This window comes from Chiloscyllium plagiosum, unplaced genomic scaffold (assembly GCF_037043375.1).
Source record: "Chiloscyllium plagiosum isolate Xiang-an unplaced genomic scaffold, Cpla_swu_hap1 HiC_scaffold_4, whole genome shotgun sequence".
In the NCBI taxonomy this organism is placed as follows: domain Eukaryota; kingdom Metazoa; phylum Chordata; class Chondrichthyes; order Orectolobiformes; family Hemiscylliidae; genus Chiloscyllium; species Chiloscyllium plagiosum.
Genome location: NW_028270142.1, coordinates 98,786,254 through 98,810,876, shown reverse-complemented (window position 1 = coordinate 98,810,876; position 24,623 = coordinate 98,786,254). Strand labels below are relative to the sequence as shown.

The following is a 24,623-nucleotide window of genomic DNA, read 5'->3' as shown; positions in this document are numbered from 1 at the left end:
CTTTCATGTATTTCATTCCAAATATTGATCAACTTTCATGTGAAGCAATCAATCACTCTCTGTTCATTCTTTTGAAATCTAAAGTAGAATCTAAAAGTGTAATGAACAACAAGCGCAGCAAACATGAGAGCAAATGAACTTATGACTGGTAGAGCATCTCTTCAGGGAGCATGCCCATTCTATGCACGGGATGATTCTTCTGTGATTGGATTCCCCCATGCTGACTGAAATTTGATGGCCATTAGGGGGTGTGGAGGACAGTGAATTAGCCCACTAGCATGTACTTTGAATGATATACACTTAGATGCTGCATATTGTTTAAAAACTGCACATACATAACCCACACACCGAACAAAATCAAGGTACCATGCATTTAAAAGAAAACCCTGACTGCCCACAAAGCATGGAACATTAGGAAATGTTATGTGCCATGTATCTGCCAGTTGATGAATTTATATCCTTGATTAAAAATCACACAACGTTGAAACTTTATTGCTGGAACAGCACAGCAGGTCAGGCAGCATCCAGGGAACAGGAGATTCGACGTTTCGGGCACAGGCCCTTCTTCAGGGCCTGTGCCCGAAACGTCGAATCTCCTGTTCCCTGGATGCTGCCTGACCTGCTGTGCTGTTCCAGCAATAAAGTTTCAACTTTGATCTCCAGCATCTGCAGACCTCACTTTCTCCTTAAAAATCACACAACACCAGGTTATAGTCCAACAGGTTTAATTGGAAGCACACTAGTTTTCGGAGCGACGGTCCTTCATCATCCTTCATCACCTGATGAAGGAGCGTTGCTCCGAAAACTAGTGTGCTTTTTAACTTTGTACACCCCAGTCCAACAGCGGCATCTCGGAATCATGACTTATATCCTTGAGCCTGTTACTATCCTACTCTCTATTTACTACATTGTCAAAAATGTTCTATCTGCCAATTTAAAATTTGTACTCCCTTTACTCAATTTGAAGCTAAGAAAGGAAGTGGTTTTGAGAATCAACCTCAATGAATTCCTCGTTCCAGAGAGATAAACATCTACTTACTGTCCATTAGCTAATTTTATACCCAAGTTGCTTCCATTCTTTAACACCATGTGCTTCTACCTTTTGAATATGTCCCTAACATGACACAAACTTTCATCGCCCTTTGCCAGACTACAGGGTTCTCATGCTCAGTCTTAAATGTTAAATAATTGCATGGTAGTACAGAAATTAAACATCGCAAAGAAGTAGGGACAAAGTCGAAGCTTTTCATCTTGCACGTATCAGAACTAAGGTTGCAAGAAACCGGACTTGGGAAAGGAACATCAGTTTACATAGAATGACAAAAGGATACAGATTCGTTGGGCCAACACTGACACAGAAATGCAGCAAGAACAGTTAATTATCAATTGTTGTTCTGATCTGTCAGCAGAGACTGGCAGTCCCCATAACTTGTTTCCTAATGAAAAAGCTGCAATCTTCAGAAAAGTATACAAACAACACATCCAATTAACCATTCAGAGTAGCAGCCGATCAAGCTCAAACAATTGGGTTTGCAAGCCTCAGAACATCATGTCCAACATGAGATGTGATTTTGCCGCTGGACCCTTAACTAAATGATGCAGATTTTCTAAGAAATGTGCTAGAAAACAATTTAAGATCACGAGTCCAGATCGCAATGTGATGCATTTGCATATTCTAGAAATAATATATACTAATGCATGGAATTATGTTTTACATACACTGCAGCATTTTCATTGCAAAAGGGATCATAGAGACTGCTAATCTCTGCTGAAATCTCCATATCAATATTCTGACCAATTACAATCAATCTGCCCAGGCTGAGAAAGAAGATGGATAGTTAACTGCTCCTGCTTCATATCCATGCCAACAATGGCCCAACCGATCAGCACCCTCTTCAGGTTGTTTAAATGAAGTCTTCATTTTTCCTATGTTGGTTTCTTGTATCATCATCCTTATAAGTGCAAGGTGAAAGACTTTTGACAACTCTGACTCATTAATACTAAATGTTGTTTTTTGCAATCTGGCTCAGATATACGTATACCCTTACCAAACATCAGCAATACACAAGACAATCACTTATAAACTTCAGAATTCTATTGCTTGAGCATGTGAAAATTGAAAAATATTAGTATGGAATACTTTTGTTCCTTTCACCACTTTTCCCTTCCAGCTAAATGCACTCAAACTACAACTTTAACAGATGCGTACGTGGAGTAAAAGCAATAGGGTCTTCAAGTGTAAATTGTATTTTTAATGCTTCTACCAAAAAGATGGGGCGGCTATTGTAAAATATGAATGAAGCTTTTTTTTTAAAAAATCTAAATAATTATTTTAGGCATTAGAAATTGGAATTCACTGGCAGATTCTAAAATTCTGATAACAGTTTTGACAATCTCACTGTTCTTTCATTTTCCTTTCCTGAATCTGAAGCTGCTGCACTGCTGAGGGCTACAGAGGTAGTGGTTGCTATAAGATTCTGGATAATTTTACCTTTGATATCCCAAGTTAAATGCAGTCTTTTATTTAAGACATGTCCAGTGCCCTTCAGTGTAGGTCACCCAGGCCACTGTGGCCAACTCGGGACACACTGGGTAAAACGGAGGACTACTTGTTCGAGATTTTATCACTACTATGAAATTAATTTGAGATAAATTGGAGAGTTTCAGTCCCACTATAGCCTCAAGGGTATGAGCTAGACTGACATTTTACAGCACTATTGAATGAGGGTGACATTCTTGAAAGTGCTGTTTTCAAAGTGAGATCGTCTAATTTTAGATGCACTTTCCAGGAGAATGCATTTTTAAAAAAAATAAACTGGGGTCACACTGAACACTGACCCCAGAGTCTAAGCATAAAAAGAGATTATTCAATTCACTATGTGACCTCGCTATACATAAATTGACTGCATCAGTTCTATATGAAGCTGTGCAGTTCTTTGTTTACTTTGAGACTTCATAACTTTGTCAAAAACGTGAAAAACAGGACATAAATGCAAATTCATCGCATCTTTAAACACTGGACAAGAGAGGAGTTGTACACCCACCAGTTTCTGTCTTTGTAACAAAACTAATCCATGATCCCAACATCACGCAAAGGATATATTCCCATGATATTATGCTTAATTTCAAAACAAACACTTCACAAAAAAAGAGAAATCTAACAGAACACACCTGACATGTTTGAACAAGCACAGTCCCTGAATTTTTGTAGCTCTTTTTTTTCTGCTTTTTCTTTGGATTAATACATTCAAACTCCGTCTGTGAAGGAAGCATCAATATCAGAATCCGAGTACAATATCTCAGAATGATATTAGTGTAATTATACCACTGAACCCAATAGCTGAGCAAAACAGATAAATATTTCCTTTCGATGTTAAAATACACAAATGTTTATTATTTAAAAATATAATTTAACATGATTGGCTACTATACTGACTCTGGGGTAAAAATTGATTCGCAATGACTCCTTTTTATGCTCAAGAAAGCATGTAAATCCAGCATCAGGTGAGCTGCACACAATTTATACTGGCTTTAGTCCCACTGTTATATATTCAAGTACCATATAGCAAAGAGTGAATGACCTTTGAAAGGTCCCTTTACAAAATTAGTTAATAAGCAGCAGGACAGGACTCACTCCGGCTTTATGAGCAGGGCCAGAAATGACCAACTGAAGACAATTTATAAAACAATCTCAGTGTTAGGTGGTTCGTTTTGAGCTCCAGAGTGCAAGAATTACTCATCTGTCCTAACAGAGACCACTCCATTCTCTATTTGGGTACCTGCACGGGCCCCAGTTAGGTCTGCTTCTTATGGCAGGCGGAACATTCCTTATTCCATGCACAACTCTTTCGCCAGTATATTGATGATATACTGATGATATACATCAGTGCTCCTTCCCTTTCTTGTTCAGAATTTGAAAGGTTTAATCAATTTCACTTCCAATTTCCACCCTGCTCTCACCTGCACATGGTCCATCTCTGACTTCCCTTCCTTGACATGTGTTTCCATTTCTGGGCATGGGTTGGCCACCCATATCCACTACAAACTAACCAACTCCCAGAGTTACCTGGACTATACATCCTCACATTGCTTCCTGTAAAGGCTATTCCATTCTTCCAGTTTCTCCACCTCTGTCATATCTGTTCTGATTGCCAACTTCGACAAGGGAGCCGCCAAAATGTCTACCTTCTTCCACTGGGGATTCCCCAGCACCTTCGTTGATCAGAACCCTCAGCCAGTTCTGATCAATCACCTGCACTTCAGCCCTCACCCTCTGTCTTCCCTCCTACAACAGCAATAAGGTTCCCCTTGTCCTCATCTACCATCCCACCAGCATCCATATCCAGAGAACCTGTAGCTGCTATTTCTACCCATTCCAATAGGATGCCACCACCAGACATATTTCCCTCCCCTCTCCTGTCAGCCTTCCACAAGGACCCTCCTTCACTCCCAACATCACCACTCCCATGGCACCTCCCCTGCAACTGCAGAAGATGTAACACTTGCCCATTTACTTCCGCTCTCCTCAGTATCCAAGAGCCCAAACAAACCTGCTTCACATGCACTTCACTCAGCCTAGTCTGCTATATTCGCTGTGCACAATGTGATCTCCTTGACATTGGGGAAATGAAGCATAACATCTCAGAACACCTATGTTTTGTCTGTAAATGTGCCCGAGCTTCCCATTGCCAGCTACGTCAACACGCCATCATGTTTCCTGGCCAATATCTGTCTCAGACTTGATGCAGTATTTCAGCAAAGCTCAGCACAAGCTGGAAGAAGAGCACCTCATTTTGCACTTGGGAATTTTAAGGCCTCTGGACTCAATATAGAGTTCAACAATTTTAGGGCTTAAAGCACCTTCTCCCATGTCCAATCCCCACACATCAGACCTCATTATCATATAGTCTGCTATCCATTATCCCCATTAGCAGCTATTCATTCTCCTAGGCTGATTGTTATCCACTCCCTTACCTGTTCAACTGTTTTCTCTCACTTTTGGCTCAATCTTCATGTATCATTGACTCCTTATCCCTCCCCCTACTCTATCTTCTACATAAAATCAGATCCTTTCCTAGCTATCATCAGTTCTGAAGAAGGGTCACTGGGCCTTTCTGATTTATCTCCACAAATCATTGCTGAGGTTTTCCAGCAATTCCTGTTTTTGTTTCACTCTATTCTCCTCTAGCAGCAAAATGCTTGCCCCCATTCAGTAAGTTACCTGTGAAAACACATCCAGTGCTGGCGGCTCACAGAATGTGCAAATAAAGCAAAGAACATTCGATGCTATTAAGACCAGAAGACATAGGAGTGGAAATAAGGCCATTCAACCCATCGAGTCCATTCCACCATTCAATCATGGCTGATGAGCATTTTAACTCCATTTACCCACATTCTCCCTGTAGCCATTAATTCCTTGAGAGATTGCACTATGGACAATAGCACCTTTGGACAGGACCACAAAAATATTGATACAATCTCACCAAAATGTATCACAACTGCCAAGGTAGAAGTTCAACTCTTCCAAATGTGCAAGAGCAGGTTTCACCAAATTTCCTTGTTCAAGATTTAGTGACCTAGTGTTTTGGGGCAGCACAGCAAGTTTGTGCAAAATGAATGCACTGATTATGGCAGCATCAAGAGTGTCAAATGGCTGGAGATGAACTTGTGCCCTCACGCCAGAGGATATTCTGGCTCAATGGGTTGCTGGCCAATCTGACTGGCTGGCATTCCTGTAATTGAGGTAGCATTAGAACTCATAACAAAGACTACAGGCATCTGTCAGATGCTAAATACCAGAGTCCAGGGTAAGATAAGTTTGGGATTCTCATGGTAGGGGTGCACAGGAGTCCTGTGGGTGGGATGTGGGAAGAGGGTCACTTAGTTCTTAATAGAGGGTCTGGGGAAGGAGCATTCATGGAGAGCGCTCCTGCTAAGGAAACAGGGCTTCCGAGGGAGGCAACTACATTCCATCATCAGAACTCTTTCCCTAACAGCATTGGCGGTGCTCAATCAATACATGAACTGCAGCAAATCAAGTAGGTAGCTCATCACCACCTTCAAGGGCAATTAATCCTGGCCCAAGACTGAAATACAGTGACCTGCCAAATGACTCCAGTCCTGTCATCCTCACACCCCTGCATTTCTCCAAACAGCCTGATTCAAATCCACCTTTACATGATAGTAATTGAGCAGAGAGAGGGCAGGTCATCCCGAGACATTGTAAAATTGCAAAAAAGGGCATGAGTGGATAGTGGTACCAGTTGAGGAATGCTAGACACATCATACCCTTGCTCCCTAAGAAACAAATAGCCAAATATAAATGGTAAGCTACACAAAAACTCTAGACTTCTGCATTATACACATCTTGATTGACTAGAGAGCAAGTGAAACTAAATTCAATAGATAATCTTACTCCGTTCTGTGATGCTTCTTGAAGTTTGGCAACATTGGTCTCAAATGTGCCTATTAGATCATGTGATCCATCGTTATCATAGTCATAGCATTCCACCTGATGAAGGAAGTTGAGAGGTTTGTTAGCTGACAAATCAAAGCGATAAGTACATATTCCTTCCCCATTCCAACCCTGAGGAAATGGCTACATCTTTCTGTAAAATGTCAATGACGTTTGGTTTAAACTGAAAGCCACATAACTCTGCATTCCACTAAAGGAAGCTACTGACAGCATTGGAAATGAATGCATTTGTCATAAATAAATGTAACACAACAATTACAATTTATGTGACTGAATAACAAACGACAGTCTCTGAAAAACTTGAGTCACTTCTGTTTTCTAGATGTTTTGCAAAAATCAATAACAATATCCTCTAAACTATGATGCCATTCCATTTGTTCTGACAGCTTAAGAACTGCACTATAATTCATCTCCAAATATGTAACTACCACATAGTGCTTGTAAAAGTATATTCATTGCTGGATCCGGGTCTGCAGAATAAAGTAAGCCAAGTGTTTTAACTATGGGTAATAGATTTTAAGAGTGATCATCACATCATAAAAAGCTTTAGATTATCAATGAAGTTTAAAAATTTTTATATAAACTAAATGTCTGTATTGGATGACTAATTTCAATGAGAGAGGTGGTCCTGGAAAGGAACGCAATTAGTTTGTGTAGATGTGTCATCTGTTCTGAATGCCTTGCATCAAAGTTGATGAAGGAAATGAAAGTGGAGAAATTGGAAGGGCTTGCTATAATCTTTCAATCCAGGGGAATGACAGTGGCAAAGATGCTACCCTTAATCAATAAAGGATGTAACAACAGATTTGTTGGCTTACTATCAAATATTGGTTAGATTTTAGAAACAATAATCAGGAGGAAAATGAACTCAAGTGCCTGTTGATTAAGGAGAACCAGCACAGATTTATAAAAAGCAGACTGTATTTGACTAACTGAATTTTTGATGAATTAATCGAGAAAGTGAATGACGTGAATGTGGTGGATGTTGTATATATGGATTTTAAGAAAAGTAGTTGTGGTGACAAGGCACTCCAAAGTCCGGATTTCACAGAACAGAAAAATCCTTAGGCCAGTGGACTAACAAAAAAGGTTTAGACAGAAAATAAACAGTTGGGGGAAGTAGTTAATTTTCAGACTGAAGGGTAAATTTGGTTCTTACCAAAAGACAAATGCTGGACAATTATCTTGTGTTACAGATAAATAATTTGGATTTGAGAAATATAGAACAGAATTTCAAAATTTGCTGATATCAAATGTTGGAGTGACAAATGGTGAATCCGACACAAAATGACACAGATAAGCCAGTGGAATGTCAGAAGGAGAACAGCACAATAACAGGCAACATATTTTGGCAGAAGTGATCAGAAGAAGTAAATACAGAATGGCAGAGAACATGCAGGAACAGAGAGGTACCAGGAGTGACCATTCAGTTGCAAAGATCAATGAAGGGACACATTGAAAGAGTGATTCAGAAAGCACAGGATCTTTAATAAATACAAGCACCATGTAGGAATAAAATTGAAGTCAGAAAAGTTCTAATTAGGCCACAATGGAAATACTGCACCCAGTTCTGTCAGCTGTGATAAAATGTGCATGATTCATTATACACATGTATATACCATTGTCAGAGTTTGGATTTGACATAAGTGGTATGTGTGCGTTGGTTACTTTTGTGAAGGATATATTTTTTGGAAATCTTCCAGAAACTTTCAGAACAGTGACCTAAACCAACACGTGGCAAAGACCAACACATTGTGAATTCAATGGACAACTATGTGAATCATGGTGGTTTATGGCAAATACAGTAAACAATAAAGGCCAATAATTACTCTGAGCTGAAAATAAGTTAAGGTTTAAATGTCTGATTTAGAAAACCCAGAGACAGGGTTTTTAGGCAGTTTGGAAGACCCTGACTCGCGTCAGAAGTTTCTCTTGTGGAACAAGGCTTTTTATTTTTAAAAAAAAGTGGTTAAGGGATTACATTACCACAGTAGAAAAACTTAGTTTCTACAACTTTCAGATCAAGAGTGTTTTGTTAGAAATCTGTTAGCAATTAGAAATTGAGAAAGTCTAAGGTATCAGTTTTGAGAGTATTCATGCAAGATTTCACAGTTCACAAGAAATAAACTGGGGAGAATCAGATAAGATGGTATTGGTGTAATATCTCTGGATTTGAAATCACTGTAAAAAGTATTGGTGTTGGGAAGTAGGTTGAAAAATTGTGTTTTGAGGATTTTCAGAACTGTCTTTTAATACTAGAAAGCTTGGTTTACTTTTTAAAAAATCTTTATCTAAGGAATTCCTGTTCTGTTAGTAAAGAAACTATGCAGCCTCCATGTGATCATGTTTCGGTGACTGATCACCATGACAACTAAAGAAGAGCACAAAATTATGATCAATTAACCCAGATTTTTGAGATCCAACTTGTCCAGTTGTACCATCAGCTGGAATCATAACTGACCAGGATGGGGATTTTGAGTTACACAGTTTGTTTGGAAAAGTTGGAGTTTTCCTCTTGGAGTAAAGGAAATTGAGGCAAGAATCAATAGAATTGTACAGAATTTGCAGGTTTAGTTAGAGGTAGACAAGAAATACTATTTCCATTAGCTGACAGGGCAAGGACTAGGGGAACATAGATTTTAAGATTTTGAGCAGGAGATGCATATAGAATGTGAGGAGGAACTATTCATGCAATAAGCAGTAAGGACCTGGAATCCCCTGCCCTACAGGGGAGGTGAAACTAGAAAGTGTAATGGAAAATTAACAACATTAACATTTACTCTGAAATCCATTTACTCTGAAATCTGAAAGACAATGCTTTACTAAATTTAAGACTTTCTGACACTTTGCAACTTTGCTGAAGTCTGCAGTCGAGGGACAGTTTGTCCCTGCAGAACTTTATAAACATTCAACGAGAAAAATATAAGAACAGTATGTCCACAACAAGGGAATGAAAAGAATAACAACTCAAATCTTTACAGTCTTTGTCCTTGAGAGTGTGATAAGAAACAGTATAAGACGAATATCTGAATTATGCTCAAGCCCTTGCACAAGGCATTTTTGCCAAGTGCATGTGGTCCCTCTGCAATGCAGAGGTTAAAAAAAATAAATAAAACTTTTTTGGTTGCTCTCGATAATAGCTGAATCGAGACCATTTAATTTCCTCGACAAAAAGGACAATAATTTCAAAAGCAAGCTGAAAGAACTTAACCTATATGACTCCAAAGTTTGTGGGGTACAGTGGGACTGACTGGATTGTTCAAAGGAGAGTCACCAGAGATTCGATAGGCTGAAGAGTCTCCACCTGCACCATAAAATCACACATTTGTAGAAAAGGAAATCTTCCAATTTCACATATTTTAGTCAGTTATTTTAAACTTTTCCAAGATAAATTCTCAGGGGAAAGGGAGGTGATCTTTATAAAACAGAACTGCCACATTGAAAATAATTTGATTGCCATATATACTGCAAAAGAATCAAAGCAATTGCAGACAATAAAAGCTGCATAATATTATTTTACATGACACTTAAAACAAATTGTTTCTTTTGCAGAGGGTCTTTCCAATTTTACTTTTATTTACAGCAGTGTCATAGTGACTGGTTTTTATTAATTTGAATTGATTTTATACTTGAAAATTGATGGTATCAGTTCACCAAAACCTTTAAAAAATTAAGTTTTGATCATGAACATTTCAATATCCTAGTAGAAACAACCTTCAACAATGTCTCCCTACTAAAATACCACTTTAAAATCCCATCATCATGAAGTATATGACCCGTAACTTGAAAGTAAGCAAATGAAAGGAAATGACAACTAAATGTATTGCAACATGTTTTCAAAAAGATTGCCTGACATACTGATGCATAATTCACAATCGCAAAATGAACTAGTGCAGGGTTAAGCTAAAATATAAAAACAAGTGGCCACATTTTGGCGGTGCTCTTCACAATGCGCATTTGTTTTTAATTTTATTCACCACATGGTCTGTTACACTGGGATAAACTCAAACTCATGGAAAATTTATACTTATTGAAATTTACATATGGAAGAGTAAACACAGGCAAGATAAAAAATGAGTGGGAGCTAGACTGGATGATTAGAATGTCAAATTAAGCAGACCAAAGACATAGAAAGAAGGCTGGATTAGGAGAGAATTGAAGGTAATAAAGTAACAATAAAATTCCAAATACCATATTATTTAAGCTGTTAATTATTCATCTTAAACCTCTTTGGCAAGTTTAATGAGTGGTGAATGAGCAAACATAGCAACTTCATGAAATTAGTGGTCAGTTTGATGTGAGATGCTGTTTTGCAAAGCAAATGGTTGACTGTTTATTGACCTATAATTTGTGGGAATTCGCAATTCAGCAGGGTATCACTTCTTAATTCTGGGTTTCTGGCTAATAGCGTAGTTCCAGTGTGTGTCATTCAAACCTCGATTTCTTTTCTCCAGCAAAATCTGGCCCAATTGTCAATTATAGTTAAGCATCGCAGAAGAAGGTCAGCATTTTCGCGTATGGAAAACTGCTAACTTTCTTTAAAAACTCTACTTTCAATATAAACAAATGTCCCACCCACATATTCATAGAACAGTGTAATCACAAACTTTATTCACAAGGGGAAACATCATGCCCAGAATTACTTGCACACATTTAAACATTAACCAATAGTTAGCAAGGGAAACAGATGCCAGTCCCTCAAAGATCAAATTTCTTGTCAAGCTGAAAGCAATTAAAACCTGCTCTGTAACTAAACAATCAGGTTAGTAAACTTTAGCAAATATTCTCTCATCTTCTAAATTAGTGAAAACTGATCTTTTGAACATGTGAAGTACAATGTTTTTTAAAGCAACAGTGAATACCTTGACTGGCTTCTGTAAGTCACCACCACAGAGTGAATGCAAAGAGATTTTGAATGCTTTCCAACTGGGATTTAAGTTGTTCTTAATTACCTGAAAAGAGAGACAGAGAGAGAAAGAAACTGAAAGAACAAAATTAAAAACATACTTTTTCTCCAATGATTCTATATATGACCTATTCTAATAAACTCCTATTGGGAAGGAGAAATTGAGATTATAATTAATCCTCTACCTATTTCAATTTTATACGTGCTGGAACAGCAAGTATTTGCAGATTTCTTTCAATACAAAGAATTATCACTTAGCTCTATCCTCTTCCCTTAGGGATACAGTATAATGCTAATAACGGGAGGGATTTATTTTCTTTTTACTTTCCAACACGCGAGAAATAAAGCTTTGAAAACCAGGCACCATGAGAAAGTTGAAGTATGCCTGTTCCTGGAGTTTTCCATTACAGTTTATTGTCAGGGGATGTTTAGCCATGTCCCCCTTTTTTTAATGACACTGTTCTGTATTCTGAGCTTTAAAAGTTCCAAAGGTATTTTGACAGAGGGAAGGCAAGTCTGAGTGTATAGGTCATGTCTATGCTGGCTCTTTGTAAGAACTATTCACGTTTGTCCCATTTACCTGCCTTTTCCTTGTAGCCCTTCCAACCTCTCACTTCAATTACTTTATCCAATTCTCTATCAAATACCATAATTGAATCTGCTTTCACCACACTCTCAGTCAGTGCATTCTGGATTGAAACCCCTTGATACACAAAAAATAGCACCTCTGGTTCTTTTACCAATCTCCTTAAATTGATATCTTCTGTCTTCTGACCCTTCTACCAATAAGACTATGCCCCCTCTGGACACCTCAAGGCATTGAACCCATTATCAAGTCTTTTCTAACAAGAAAAATCCCAGTTTCTCCAATCTCTCCATGCAGTTGAACTGTCTCATTCCTGCAACTATCCTTGTAGACCTTCAAAGTACTTTCTTCAACCCCTTCATTCACTAAAATGCAATGTTAAGAACTGGACACAATACTCTAGTCGAGACTGACCAGTGTTTCATCATAATTTCTTTTTTTGTACACTAATTATAAAGATCAGAATCCTGTGTACTTAGTCATACAGCACAGAAACACAAGCTTTGGTCTAACTCATCCACGCCAATCAGACATCCCAAACTGACCTACTCATATGCGCCAGCATTTGGCCTATATCCCTCTAAACCCTTTCTATTCATATAGCCATCCAGATGCCTTTAAAATGTTGTAATTATACCCACCTCCCCTATATCCTCTGGCAGATCATTGCATACACACACTATCCTCTGCATGAGGAAATTACCGCTCAGGGCCTTTTTAAAAGCTTCCCCTATCACCTTAAACTAAATGTCTTCTAGCTTTGACCTCCCCCACCCGTCCTGAGACTTTGATCAATAACAAATAGTAAAAACACCACTATATTTGAAAATTCCAAATAAGCTATTAGAAATCTTACAAAAGAAAGATTTAAGTAAAATGATCAGTGTATTGTTATGTTCTAGGCCAGATCACTCAAAATATTCTTGAGCAGACTACCCAGACCATAACTTTGCAATTTGTTTCAGTAAGTGTACAGTGAAAATTACCTGGATTAAGTTAGCGAAGTTGACTACTAGGTTTTAAAACAGACAAATTTATTCACAAAATTAAACAATGAAACACAAAGCACAGAATAAAGAACCCCCTACAGAACTCAGTCTATCCATATTAAACTTAATTATGCTGTTCTGAATATACACCACAGTTCTAATAAGCAAACCATCTTAGAAACCAATGGAACAGATGCTTACAGGTTCAAGTTAGAAGGGCAGAAGGAGAGAGAGTGAACCCTGTTTTCTCACAGCTGACTACTGAGCTCCCAACTAGTTCTGGACCTGAACTGCTCAGCTAGAGAGCTGACCTCTCCCCTTCTATTATACAGGTCACTTCTAAAACATGACCACTTTGATCTGAAGTCTCATCTGTTTACATATGAACAAAAGGCCACTCAAAATCCTTTTCATCTCTCTTTCCAACTAGACTAATCAGAGGGCCCATTTACGACCCCTCTGAAAAAAGTCAAAGACACAGTATCCGTGAGAAAACGAACAGCTTTTAGAAAAAAGGGACCAACTTTGAGAGAGTGTAAATATTTGATGAAAGCAAATTGCTAGCAGTTCTCCCTTAGGACAGGTATCTTACCTCTGTTCTGTGTGCTATTTGCCACTTCCCATCCTCAGTCTGTTTGTGTAACTCCAAATAAGGATCAGATTTGCCAAATAGATCCTGACCAGCATCAAGAAGAGTTATAAATAATGAAATAATTATTGTTTCAACAGAAATAATAAATTGTAGAACACCAACATTATTAATTACTGATATAACACAGTGTTCCAAAATGTTGAGCTGCAAAATAGTAGCAAATGGGATATCAATAAAACATCTAGATGTTCCTAGATTGGTAACCCATATCTTAATAATATAAAGAACAGAAATTCAAATCTTAACAGTTTAAAAATTTAAATTCCTTTATTTTGATATCTGGAGTTTAGGAGCTGGTACCTGAGTGTGTGTTCTGGAGCTGTCGGGATATTTTTTAAAAATCTCAGTTGGGTTCTTGAAGGAAGAAGTGATATTGTTTAGTAGGGTCTGGCAGAAATGCCTGAACCCAAATCGAACTAGGGAACAGATAATGGTTATTGTTATCTAAATGTAATTGGGTGAAAACAGTGGGGTCTGAGAGTTGGAATAAAACTGACTGGAAAAAATATATGTTTGGACTCCATCAAACCAAAGTTTAACCTTGTGTTTAACATCCACTACCTCCGGTCACCTTACGCAAACTGGATGACTCCAGTCTTACATCTTAATATATTGTCCCAATCCACTACAGCCAATTTGTGCTTTTTGCCTTCATCATTTCCCTCATTCCTAATAGTTAGTTGTTGTGGTTCTGTTTGCCGAGCTGGAAGTTTTTGTTGCAAACGTTTCGTCCTCTGGCTAGGCGACATGATCAGTACTTGGATTGTTAGCTGTCTTCCTGTTTGTCCTATATAGTGTTTTGTGCAGTCCTTGCGTGGTATTTTGTACACTACATTAGTTTTGCTCATGTTGGGTATCGGATTCTTCATTCTGGTGAGTTGTTGTCTGAGCGTGGCTGTTGGTTTGTGTGCCGTTATGAGTCCTAGGGGTCGCAGTAGTCTGGCTGTCAGTTCTGAGATGCTCCTGATGTATGGTAGTGTGGCTAGTCCTTTTGGTTGTGGTATGTCCTCGTTTCGTGGTCTTTCTCTTAGGCATCTGTTGATGAAGTTGCGCGGGTATCCGTTTTTGGCGAATACCTTGTATAGGTGTTCCTCCTCTTCTTTTTGCAGTTCTGGTGTACTGCAGACAACAACTCACCAGAATGAAGGACCCGATACCCAACATGAGCAAAACTAATGTAGTGTACAAAATACCATGCAAGGACTGCACAAAACACTATATAGGACAAACAGGAAGACAGCTAACAATCCGCATACATGAACATCAACTAGCCACGAAACGACACAACCAGCTATCCTTAGTAGCCACACACGCAGACAACAAGCAACATGAATTCGACTGGGACAACACTACTATCATAGGGCAAGCCAGACAGAGAACAGCCAGGGAATTCCTAGAGGCATGGCATTCATCCACAAACTCCATCAACAAACACATCGACCTGGACCCAATATACCAACCACTACAGCGGACAGCTGAAACTGACAACCGGAAGCGGCAGGGACAGACCACTATAAACACCGGAGGAAACATCAAAGAAGCGCTTCGCAGGAGGCTCCCAAGCACTGATGATGTTGCCTAGCCAGGGGACGAAACGTTTGCAACAAAAACTTCCAGCTCGGCGAACAGAACCACAACAACGAGCACCCGAGCTACAGATCTTCGCACAAACTTTGAACCTAATAGTTAGTGTATGGAAGGTACTACCTAGAAGGATAGGGGAGGCACTTTCAATTGGGTATTGGATGACTTTTAAATAAAAATAAAATGCGATGGTATTGGGGAAAGCTGGTAATTGGCATGCGGGAACAATGCAAATTTTACTGAGTTGGTGGAGGCACGATGGGCAGATGGTTTCCCTCTGTGATTCAAACTTAACACGCTTGCTTCAAATTGAACTAATTCACTTTTTAACATAATGCAAAGTTTGACGATATTGATGTCAGTCATTCCTCAAGGTTCTTTCACAACAAAATTGTTAATTAGCCCTTTTTTATTACATAATACTGGATCTAAAACAATTTATTATCTCGTTGGGTCCTCAACATTTCTTTCTCTAGAAAACAACCTCTAAACATATTCCAGAAACTCTTCAATAGCAATAGTGCTCAGTTAGTTTATATGATTTACATGCACATGGTCTCAGGGCACAGAGATGGTCAATAAATCCCAAGGCAGTGGCGCAATACAGGAATTTGTTTTTTAAAATTTGGAATTTTTGGAAAAACAAAGGACTACCTTATTATCCAGATTCCGTGCTTGAATTTGAAGGTTAACCATTCTGTTGTCTTTCACTTCTTCTGCAAAAATCTAAGAGCCAAGAATTACATAAAATTCATGATTGTATAATTTACTTCCATGGCCTGCTCGTTCTGGAAACTTGATAAAAGTAGAAATCATTCAAACATCATAATGAATCTAATTTCAATATTTCTATCTCACAGGATTATATGAAAAATGTTTGAGCAGTCTATTTACTTCCTTGTTATTAGGTTTACTGACAGCCTGATTTAATTTAATTTGATACATATTATTATTATACTTGCTATTAATGTAGGTTTTTTTAAAATTTAAACAAACATTCCAGGCCACTAATCTTCAAAGATATAACAGTAGTGGAATTTGACCTATGACCTACAGCAGGTGGAAAAATTCAATTCCTGGCACCATATAAAGTCATAATCAGAGATAGACAGCACAGAAACAGACCCTTCAGTCCAACTCGTCCATGCCAACCAGATATCCTCACTTAATGTAATCCCATTTGCCAGCAGTTGGCTTATATCCCTCTAAATCCTTCCTATTCATATACCCATCCAGATGCCTTTTAAAATGTTGTAATTGTACCAGCCTACACCACTCCTTCTGGCATTCCATACATGCACCACCCTCTGTTTGAAGAGGTTGCCCCTTCGGTCCCTTTTAAACTTTTCCCTCTTTCACCCTAAACCTATGCCCTCTGGTTCTGGACTCCCCCCATCCAAAAGGAAAAGGCTTTGTCTATTTACCCTATCCATGCCCCTCACGATTTTATAAACCTCTATAAGGTCACCCCTCAGCCTCCAACGCTAAAAGGAAGACAGTCCCAGCCTAGTCAGCCTCTCCCAGTAGCTCAAATCCTCCAACCCTGACAACATCCTTGTAAATCTTTTCTGAACCCTTTCAAGTTTCACAACATCCTTTCAATAGGAGGGAGACCAGAATTTCACACAATATTCCAAATATGGCCTAACCAATATTCTGTACAGCCGCAACATGACTTCCCAACTCCTATCTTAAACATGCTGGAGATGTTGAGACAATGCTAGTGAGACCATAAGACATTCAGCTCATCAAGTCTGCTCCGCCATTCAATCATGATTGATAAGTTTCTAAAATCCATTCTCCTGCTTCCTCCCTGTAACCCTTGATACTCAATGACCTGGCCTCCACAACCTTCTGAGGAAATGAATTCCATAGATTCACTACTCTCTGGCTGAAGAAGTTTCTCATTATCTCCATTCTAAAAGGTCTTCTCTTTACGCAAAGGTTGTGCCCTCAGGTCCTCGTCTCTCCTACCAATGGGAACATCTACTCTGTCCAGACCATTCAGTATTCTGTATGTTGCGTCCTTCTAAACTCTATTGAGTGTGGACCCAGAGTCCTCAAATGTTCCTCATATGTTAAGCTTTTAATTCCTGGGACCAGTTGGTTTAGTTGCCTTGACACATGTGTGTGGATCACATTACCAACAACAGCATGGGGTTCAATCCCCATTGTAGCTTAAGAAGACTTGCAGCTTGCTTCATCACCATTCACTAGCATGAAAAGCACAGAACTATCAGTAAGGACCTGCCTTTGGCAAGCGAACTGTAAAACATGATATTGTAACAGTGTTGGAATTAAAAATGACTCAGGTGGGTTACATTTGACTAAGATTCTCAGTTTCAAGAGTACACTAAAGTACACTCCAACAGATGAACAATAGTGCTTTTTTTTCCCTTAGAGTGAATTGCAAAGCGATTTGTGCTTGTATACTCATCGAGTTTTCAAGTACATTTAAAGCTTTTCAACAAATGCAGCTTCCTGAAACACTGGTTAAGCGACTAAAGATATTTCTAAAACATTCAAGCAGTTACATAATTAAAGATTGCATGAAACACTACCACAACACTTTATATAACTTAAACATTAATACACATCTTATTTGGAGCATACAGAACATCTAAACCAGATTAGATCTTTACCGAGATTACTCCTTTGCCTGCAAGCTTTCCAGTTTTCAGCATTAGCGGTCTCATCAGTTTCTTACTCGAGACAATCTGTCAAAACAATTGAACCATTATCAGAATTATGACAAGCTAAGATTGCACTTGGTATAATAGTTTACAAAGGAAGATTTCACAATAGCAACTAAACATATTAAATGAAATGAAACTAGCTACCACTATGACGGCAAAGAAAAGAGAGACAGCACAATGCACCAGCACACTCCAGATCAGTTCACACCATTATTTCCTTACCACAATACAGACTGATCAGGCCACCAGGAAAGATCAAAACATTCCCTGTAGGAAGGGGCCACATAAAAATGTTGTGTCAGACAAGATGTGAAGAATTATTCTTGCACAAAATCCTTCAAATACTGTTCTGTCAAGAAGTCTAGAGACAAACAAACTGCAGATGCTGGAATCCGAAATAGACAGGCCGGAGGCTGGAAGAAGATAGCGAGCCAGGCAGCATCAGGAGGTGAAGAAGTTACACCCGACGCGTTGACTTCTGCACCCGCATCTGCGGTTTGTGTCTCTATGATTGCTGCGTTTTTCTAGCTTCCTGCCCGTCTACTGTCAAGAAGTCTGACATACTCGTTAAGCACAGCAGCTCAAAGCTTCAGTCAATTGCTATAATTTCACAAACTGTTTGCATCCTTCCATCTGCAAAATAGGATCGGGATCTAGTCTCAGAGCTCAAGAGGTCAGTTGGGATCATCTGATGCATTTGTTTTATTGGCAGAACAAATGGATTCTGGAAAGGCAAAGTCTGCCACTTGTACCAAAAATGAAACTCTCTCTTCCTGCTGGTGTGAGTTGATCTTTCTTCAAGGGCTTGCTTCTGCTTGGAGGTTTTTGGCAATATCTGTCATTGCAGTGACAAATTCATGTCTATTTGACTCAATCATCAACTGGAGTTTCCTGATTGCTGCAGTTACGTTGAGGATTTTCATGTTTCTTTCACCATTACCAGTATCCTGCTGGTATTTTTTTTTTAAAAAAAGCCATCAATTGACAAAATCTGGAATTGAAAATCAGTCCAAGTAATGGTGTCCATGAAATTGTCATCAATTGTTGTTAACAAGCCACCTGGTTCACCAATGACCATTCCTTCATACATCCGCCATCATTACCTGGTCTGGCCTACATGTGATTGCGATTGATTTGTAACTGCCTTCTGAAATGTCCAAACAAGCTACTCAGTTCAAGGGCAATTAATGGTGGGTAATGCACATTGGCCTCACCAGTGAAGGAACAACAAACAGTATTTTTATATTGGTCCATCCTTTCAATTCTGTTTGACATCTCTTAATACAACAAAGTCCAAATGAAGGTACTGTTTACCAGAGAAAATTGAGAGATAATCACCAACGTAAATTTGAATCAAAGATGGGAAGGCATAGCTGTCATTGAACAATGAACTGCCTTCAAAAGAAAAGATAGCTCGAGTACAGTTTAAGTAGATCACCACAAACAATGAGTGATGAAGAGTAAGGAGAATGAAGAACAAGTCTGACTGTGGAATGTTCAGGAGGAGATTCTTCAATTCCACAAGCTAAACTCTTTTACACAGATATAAAATGACACAAGGTCATCCCTTTAAGGCCCAATATGAATCAGATCATTTGCCTTTTAATGAGATGCTTTGTACTGTAGACATATTACTCCTTAATCAAAAAATCAGCCGCAATAAAAAAGTGCAGTGATTAAAATGTTAAAATCTGAAGAAGAATAAATTCTTGTGCTTAATAGATGCAAAACCAAATAGTTATGTATCTGATTTCCTAAAAGGCATGTTCCAGTGTGCACCACAGCCTGATGAAAGATCTAAAATGTTTGGGCAGAGTCTGCTTCACGAGGTAATGGTGTCTCACCTGCCAGATAGAGAACCCATGAGAGATCTCCACTGCCTCACTTAGGGGAGGCCCACAGACCAATCAGACAATGTGAGGCCAGCAGCCCTGTCGATTGAATATGGCAGGGGAACGAAATCTCACACTGAGAACTACCAACCTCTCATGATCAGCTATGACAGAGGAGAGATAAGGATTCACAGTCTCAGGACTTTAGAGCCCAGGCCAAAAGGTAACTCATGAAAGAAGAGGTTTTACAGGAATGGGAAGTGGGGAATGGGAAGTGGGGGCATGGGAGGTGGTGTTATAGGGAGAAGAGCACGAGGCCAAGCAGCAAAGGCAGGACAGGGCCAGGCCTCTGCCATGCTCCCCACTTCACCCTGATCCCCTCCCCCATCAAATGTTGTTTTTCTCAATAAGATGCTGATCACCTTTGATCAAAGCAAACTCCTCCTCAACCCCAATGGAGGACTTGACAAGAAAGGCACAGAGGTAGCTGCTGCACATATTGCATGGCAACATGCCCAGCTGCAAATGGGTTTGAGGTATTGCAGATATTTTCAAATCAACCTGTTCAGAGATGTTATTACACACCTTTGTTGCCGATGTGACTTAAACATGGGCCTCCTGGCTCAGAGGTAGGAACACTACCATTGCCAACAAGGCCCCCTACATTGGAGTTTAAAAAAAGTGATGGCAAATGAGGCCTTTAAATGGTCTATAAGCAGTCACTTAATGGCAGTTATTAAGTGCAGTGACAAAGTCATTTCTGCATCTTTCCACAACCCACACAAAACCTAACTGTGGTAGAGGGGAAAAATGGATTACAGTGGCTGGGGTTGGGGGTTGGGGGTGGGAAAGTGTGGTTTGGGTACCATCCAGATCCTGAATTTCTTCATCCAAATCTGATCTTTAAAGCACCCTTCTTACTGACTACTTTAACTCCACCCTGAACCAACTCCAATTTAAAACCATTTGATTCTCCACCTGAAAAATTATCTAAACATAAGTCTGTTTCTCATTTGATGCTCAAGGATGAAAACGATTCATTGTTAGGGCCAGATCATTTATTCAAAGACAGGGAAAGGAGTTTGGCAGTAAAGACAATTGATGAACAATGGGAGACATTTAAAAAAAATGTAGTCATGACTCAAAGATATATTCCAATTAGGAAGGAGGATTTTAGGAAGGGGATAAACAAACCACGGTACATGAAGGAAGTTGAAGATAATAACAAACTGAAAGATTTTTAAAAACCATACCATTAATCTTTACCACATTGTAAGCCAAGGGAATAGCAAAGTTTTGCAAATAAACAATATCCAATTTAAAACAGGAGAATGTATACTTGTAGTTAAACTAGCAAATAGCATCCAAATGCAAAGTAACATCTACTTTAAATAGTAAGGTAAAAGAGAGAGGCCAAAGTGAACATAGGCCCTTGAAAAAGGAAGCTGGGGAAAAAAATGCAGAACCAGGAAGTGGCTGTGCAACTGAATAAATACATTGCATTAGTTTCAAAGTAGATGACACTAGTAGCATTCCAAATATACAAATTTGCAAGAGGCAAAAGGTGGGATTAGGAAATAATACAATGATCACAAGAGAAAAGTTATTACGGAAGCTAATGGTGCTAATGCCATTAGATTCCCTGGGTCAAATAGATTTTAAGGCCTGAACCCTGAATTAGTTAGCACCGCTCCCTCACAATCTGGGTACAATTCCAGCCTTGACTGTTCGTTTGCTCTATTTATCCTGCTCAAATACATTCCTTTATATTTTTCCAATTAGAATTTCATTTGTAACATTATTTCCTTACAATGAAAGGTTATATAACTGTCTAGCATTCGAGGTTACAGATCAATCATCTTCGGTAAAATTTTAAGGCAGAACCAGTTTTGCAGAGAATGAAGTAAATTTTAGTTGCTTTATTTATTGAAAGTATGGCCAATCCACCAAATCCGTACATTTTTGGACTGTGGGAGGAAACTAGAGCACCTGGTGGAAACCAATGTGGACAGGAGGAGAATGTGTAAACTCCACATAGAATCTTCAGAGGGATAAATATAGGCTCAGAGATTAGAGTGATGCTGGAAAAGCACAGCAGGTCAGGCAGCATCCGAGGAGCAGGAAAACTGACGTTTCAGGCAAAAGCCCTTCATCAGGAATGAATGCTCAGATGTACAGTACGGAAACAGACTCTTTTGGTCCAACTGGCCCATGCCAACCAAATATCCTAAATTAATCTATTCCCACTTGCCAGCACTTGGCCCATATCCCTCGAAATCCTTCCTACTCACATAACCATCCAGATGCCTTTTAAATGTTGTAATTGTACCAACCTTCATCACTTCCTTTGGCAGCTCATTCCATGCACACACTATCCTCTGCGGGAAAAACTGCCCCTTGGGCGCCTTTTAAATCTTTTCCCTCTCACCCGAAACCTCTGCCCTCTATGCTGGTCTCTCCCAACACAAGGAAAACACCCTGTCCACCCAGACAGTGGGAAAGCACTTAATTTTAACTTACCATCTCTCAAAGAGCAGATTGTTATGAAGAGAAATTATTGTTACTCTCAGAAAAAAAGTAAAGGAACTAAAATTTATTTCATTCTATGCAAAAACTGGTTCTGCCTTAAAATTTTACAGAAGAAAATAGATCTGTAACTTCTAATGCTAGACAGTTCTGCAACCTTTCACTGTAAGGCAATATGTTGCAAATGGAATTCAAATTGGAGAAATATGAAGGAACGTAGTCAAAGAGGACACATAAGTCAATAAAAATATATATATAATAAATTGCACGATATTCAGAAGGGACCTGCTCTTGTAGCCACTGTACTTATATGGCTAGTCCAGTTCAGTTTCTGATTAATGGTAACCCCAAGAATTAGTGGGGATTCAGTGATGGTAACAAAAGAATGTCATTTTTTTTGTTGGAGATGGTCATTGCCTGGCACAAGTGTTACTTGCCAAATTGTCATCTAAAATTTGGATATTTTGCAGGTCTTGCTATTGTTGGATTCTGGACTGCTTCAGGAATGGTGCTGAACCTTATTTGCTGATAATTGCACACCCACACTTCAACTTTATGATGGAGGGAAGGACATTGCTATGACCTGAGATTATCTGGGCCTGGGACATTTCTCTGAGAAATTCCTGTTGAGAGAGCCTGGAGCTGAGTCAACTGACCTTTAATAACTATAAGCATCTTCCTTTTTGCCAGGTAAGACTTCGCTGGGGTTTAGGAAAGGAATAGAGCTTAAACTTGCAGACTTCTATGTTGATAATTCATATTTTCAGAGTCATCAGCAAGGAAACAGACCCTTCGGTCCAACTCGTCCATGCCGACCAGATATCCTAAAATAATCTAGTCCAATTTGCCAGCACTTGGTCCATATCCTTCCAAACCCTTCCTATTCATATACCCATCCAGATGCCTTTTAAATGTTGCAATGGTACCAGCCTCTATCACTTCCTCTAACAGTTCATACCATACACGCACCACCCTCTGCATGAAAAAGTTACCCATTAGGTCCCTTTTAAATCTTTCCCCTAATTCTGGACTCCCCTATTCCAGGGAAAAGACTTGGTCTATTTATCCTATCTATGCCCTTCATGATTTTATAAACCTCTATAAGGTCACCCTTCAGCTTCCGACACTCCAGGGAAAACAACCCCAGCCTATTCAGCTCTCTCTATAGCTTAAATCCTCAAACCCTGGTAACATCCTTGTAAATCCTTTCTGAACCCTTTCAAGTTTCACAACATCCTTCTAATAGGAAGGAGACCAGAATTGCACGCAATAATCCAAAAGTGGCCTAACATGTCCTGGACAACCGCAACATGACCTCCTAACTCCTATACTCAGTGCTCTGTCCTATAAAGGAAAGCATACCAAATGCCACCTTCTACTTGCGACTCCATTTTCAAAGAACTATGAACCTGCACACCAAGATCTTTGTTCAGCTATACTCCCCTATTAAGTGCATAAGTCTTGCCCTGATTTTCCTTTCCAAAATGCAGCAACTTGCATATTTTGTTTAGAATATTTGATGAGAACTGATAAATAGCAGCTCATGTTACATACAGAAACCTAAGCCAGGCTTTTTTTATCATGAGTCCAACTCATGGAGAATTTTGAATACTTTGGATTAAGTCTTTTAACTTTTATGACAACCCCAGGAATTGTGGAATTCAAATATCATCACAACTTGCCGAGTGGGTTGCAACCCATTATTATTCTTTCTTAGCCACAATGGGGAATACAAAAGCAGGGAGATCCTACTAGAACTGTATCAGCTTGAGTACTGATCACTGCAATAGAGCAAGGACATGACCATACCAGACAGACGGTACAGAAGAAATTTGAAGATGTACCTTAAATAAAGTTTTAGCAGAGGAATGATTGAATAGGCTCTGGTTATTTTCTTTGTAACAGAACAGGCTGTGGTAAGATGAGGTGATGGTGGTGATGTATAAATTCAGGGCCCTGGATACAGTGGTTAGGAAGCACATATTTCCTATAGTAGGGAGGTCAATAACCAGGGTAATTAGGAGAGTTAAAGGAGAAATACTTCCACCCACATCCAGAACTCACAACCCAAATAGAAAACTTCATCAAGTACGGTATTCAGATGACTGGATACTTGGATAGTTGTTTGGCCAGCATGGACAGGACAAGCTCAATAGCCTTCCTCTAAGTTGTGTTTTTCTATATTTCTATACCTAAGATACACAGTTCAATTTCAGGACAATTAATTGCGAATTCCTTGGGTTGTTAATATTTTAAATTTAAATCTGGGATGCTAATAAACATAAAACTTACATTTTACAAACAAATATTGAAAAAAACAGGTAGATTTGAAATAAAATAGCAAAGAAAACAATTTAATATTTATTTTCATACATTT

General features: G+C 39.0%; 1 protein-coding gene across 2 annotated transcripts in view; it reads right to left on the bottom strand.

Moving 5' to 3' along the window:
• The window catches only part of LOC122549015 (copine-3-like), a 68,027-nt gene that overhangs the window by 19,413 nt on the left and 23,991 nt on the right, over positions 1–24,623 (bottom strand). For both annotated transcript variants that reach the window (XM_043688137.2, XM_043688136.2), the window contains exons 4-9: positions 17,835–17,909; positions 15,847–15,918; positions 13,549–13,632; positions 11,338–11,427; positions 6,416–6,511; positions 3,172–3,258 (exon numbers count right to left, since the gene is read on the bottom strand). In XM_043688137.2, the coding sequence (XP_043544072.1) occupies positions 3,172–3,258; positions 6,416–6,511; positions 11,338–11,427; positions 13,549–13,632; positions 15,847–15,918; positions 17,835–17,909 (504 nt within the window). The remainder of the gene's footprint in view (positions 1–3,171; positions 3,259–6,415; positions 6,512–11,337; positions 11,428–13,548; positions 13,633–15,846; positions 15,919–17,834; positions 17,910–24,623) is intronic.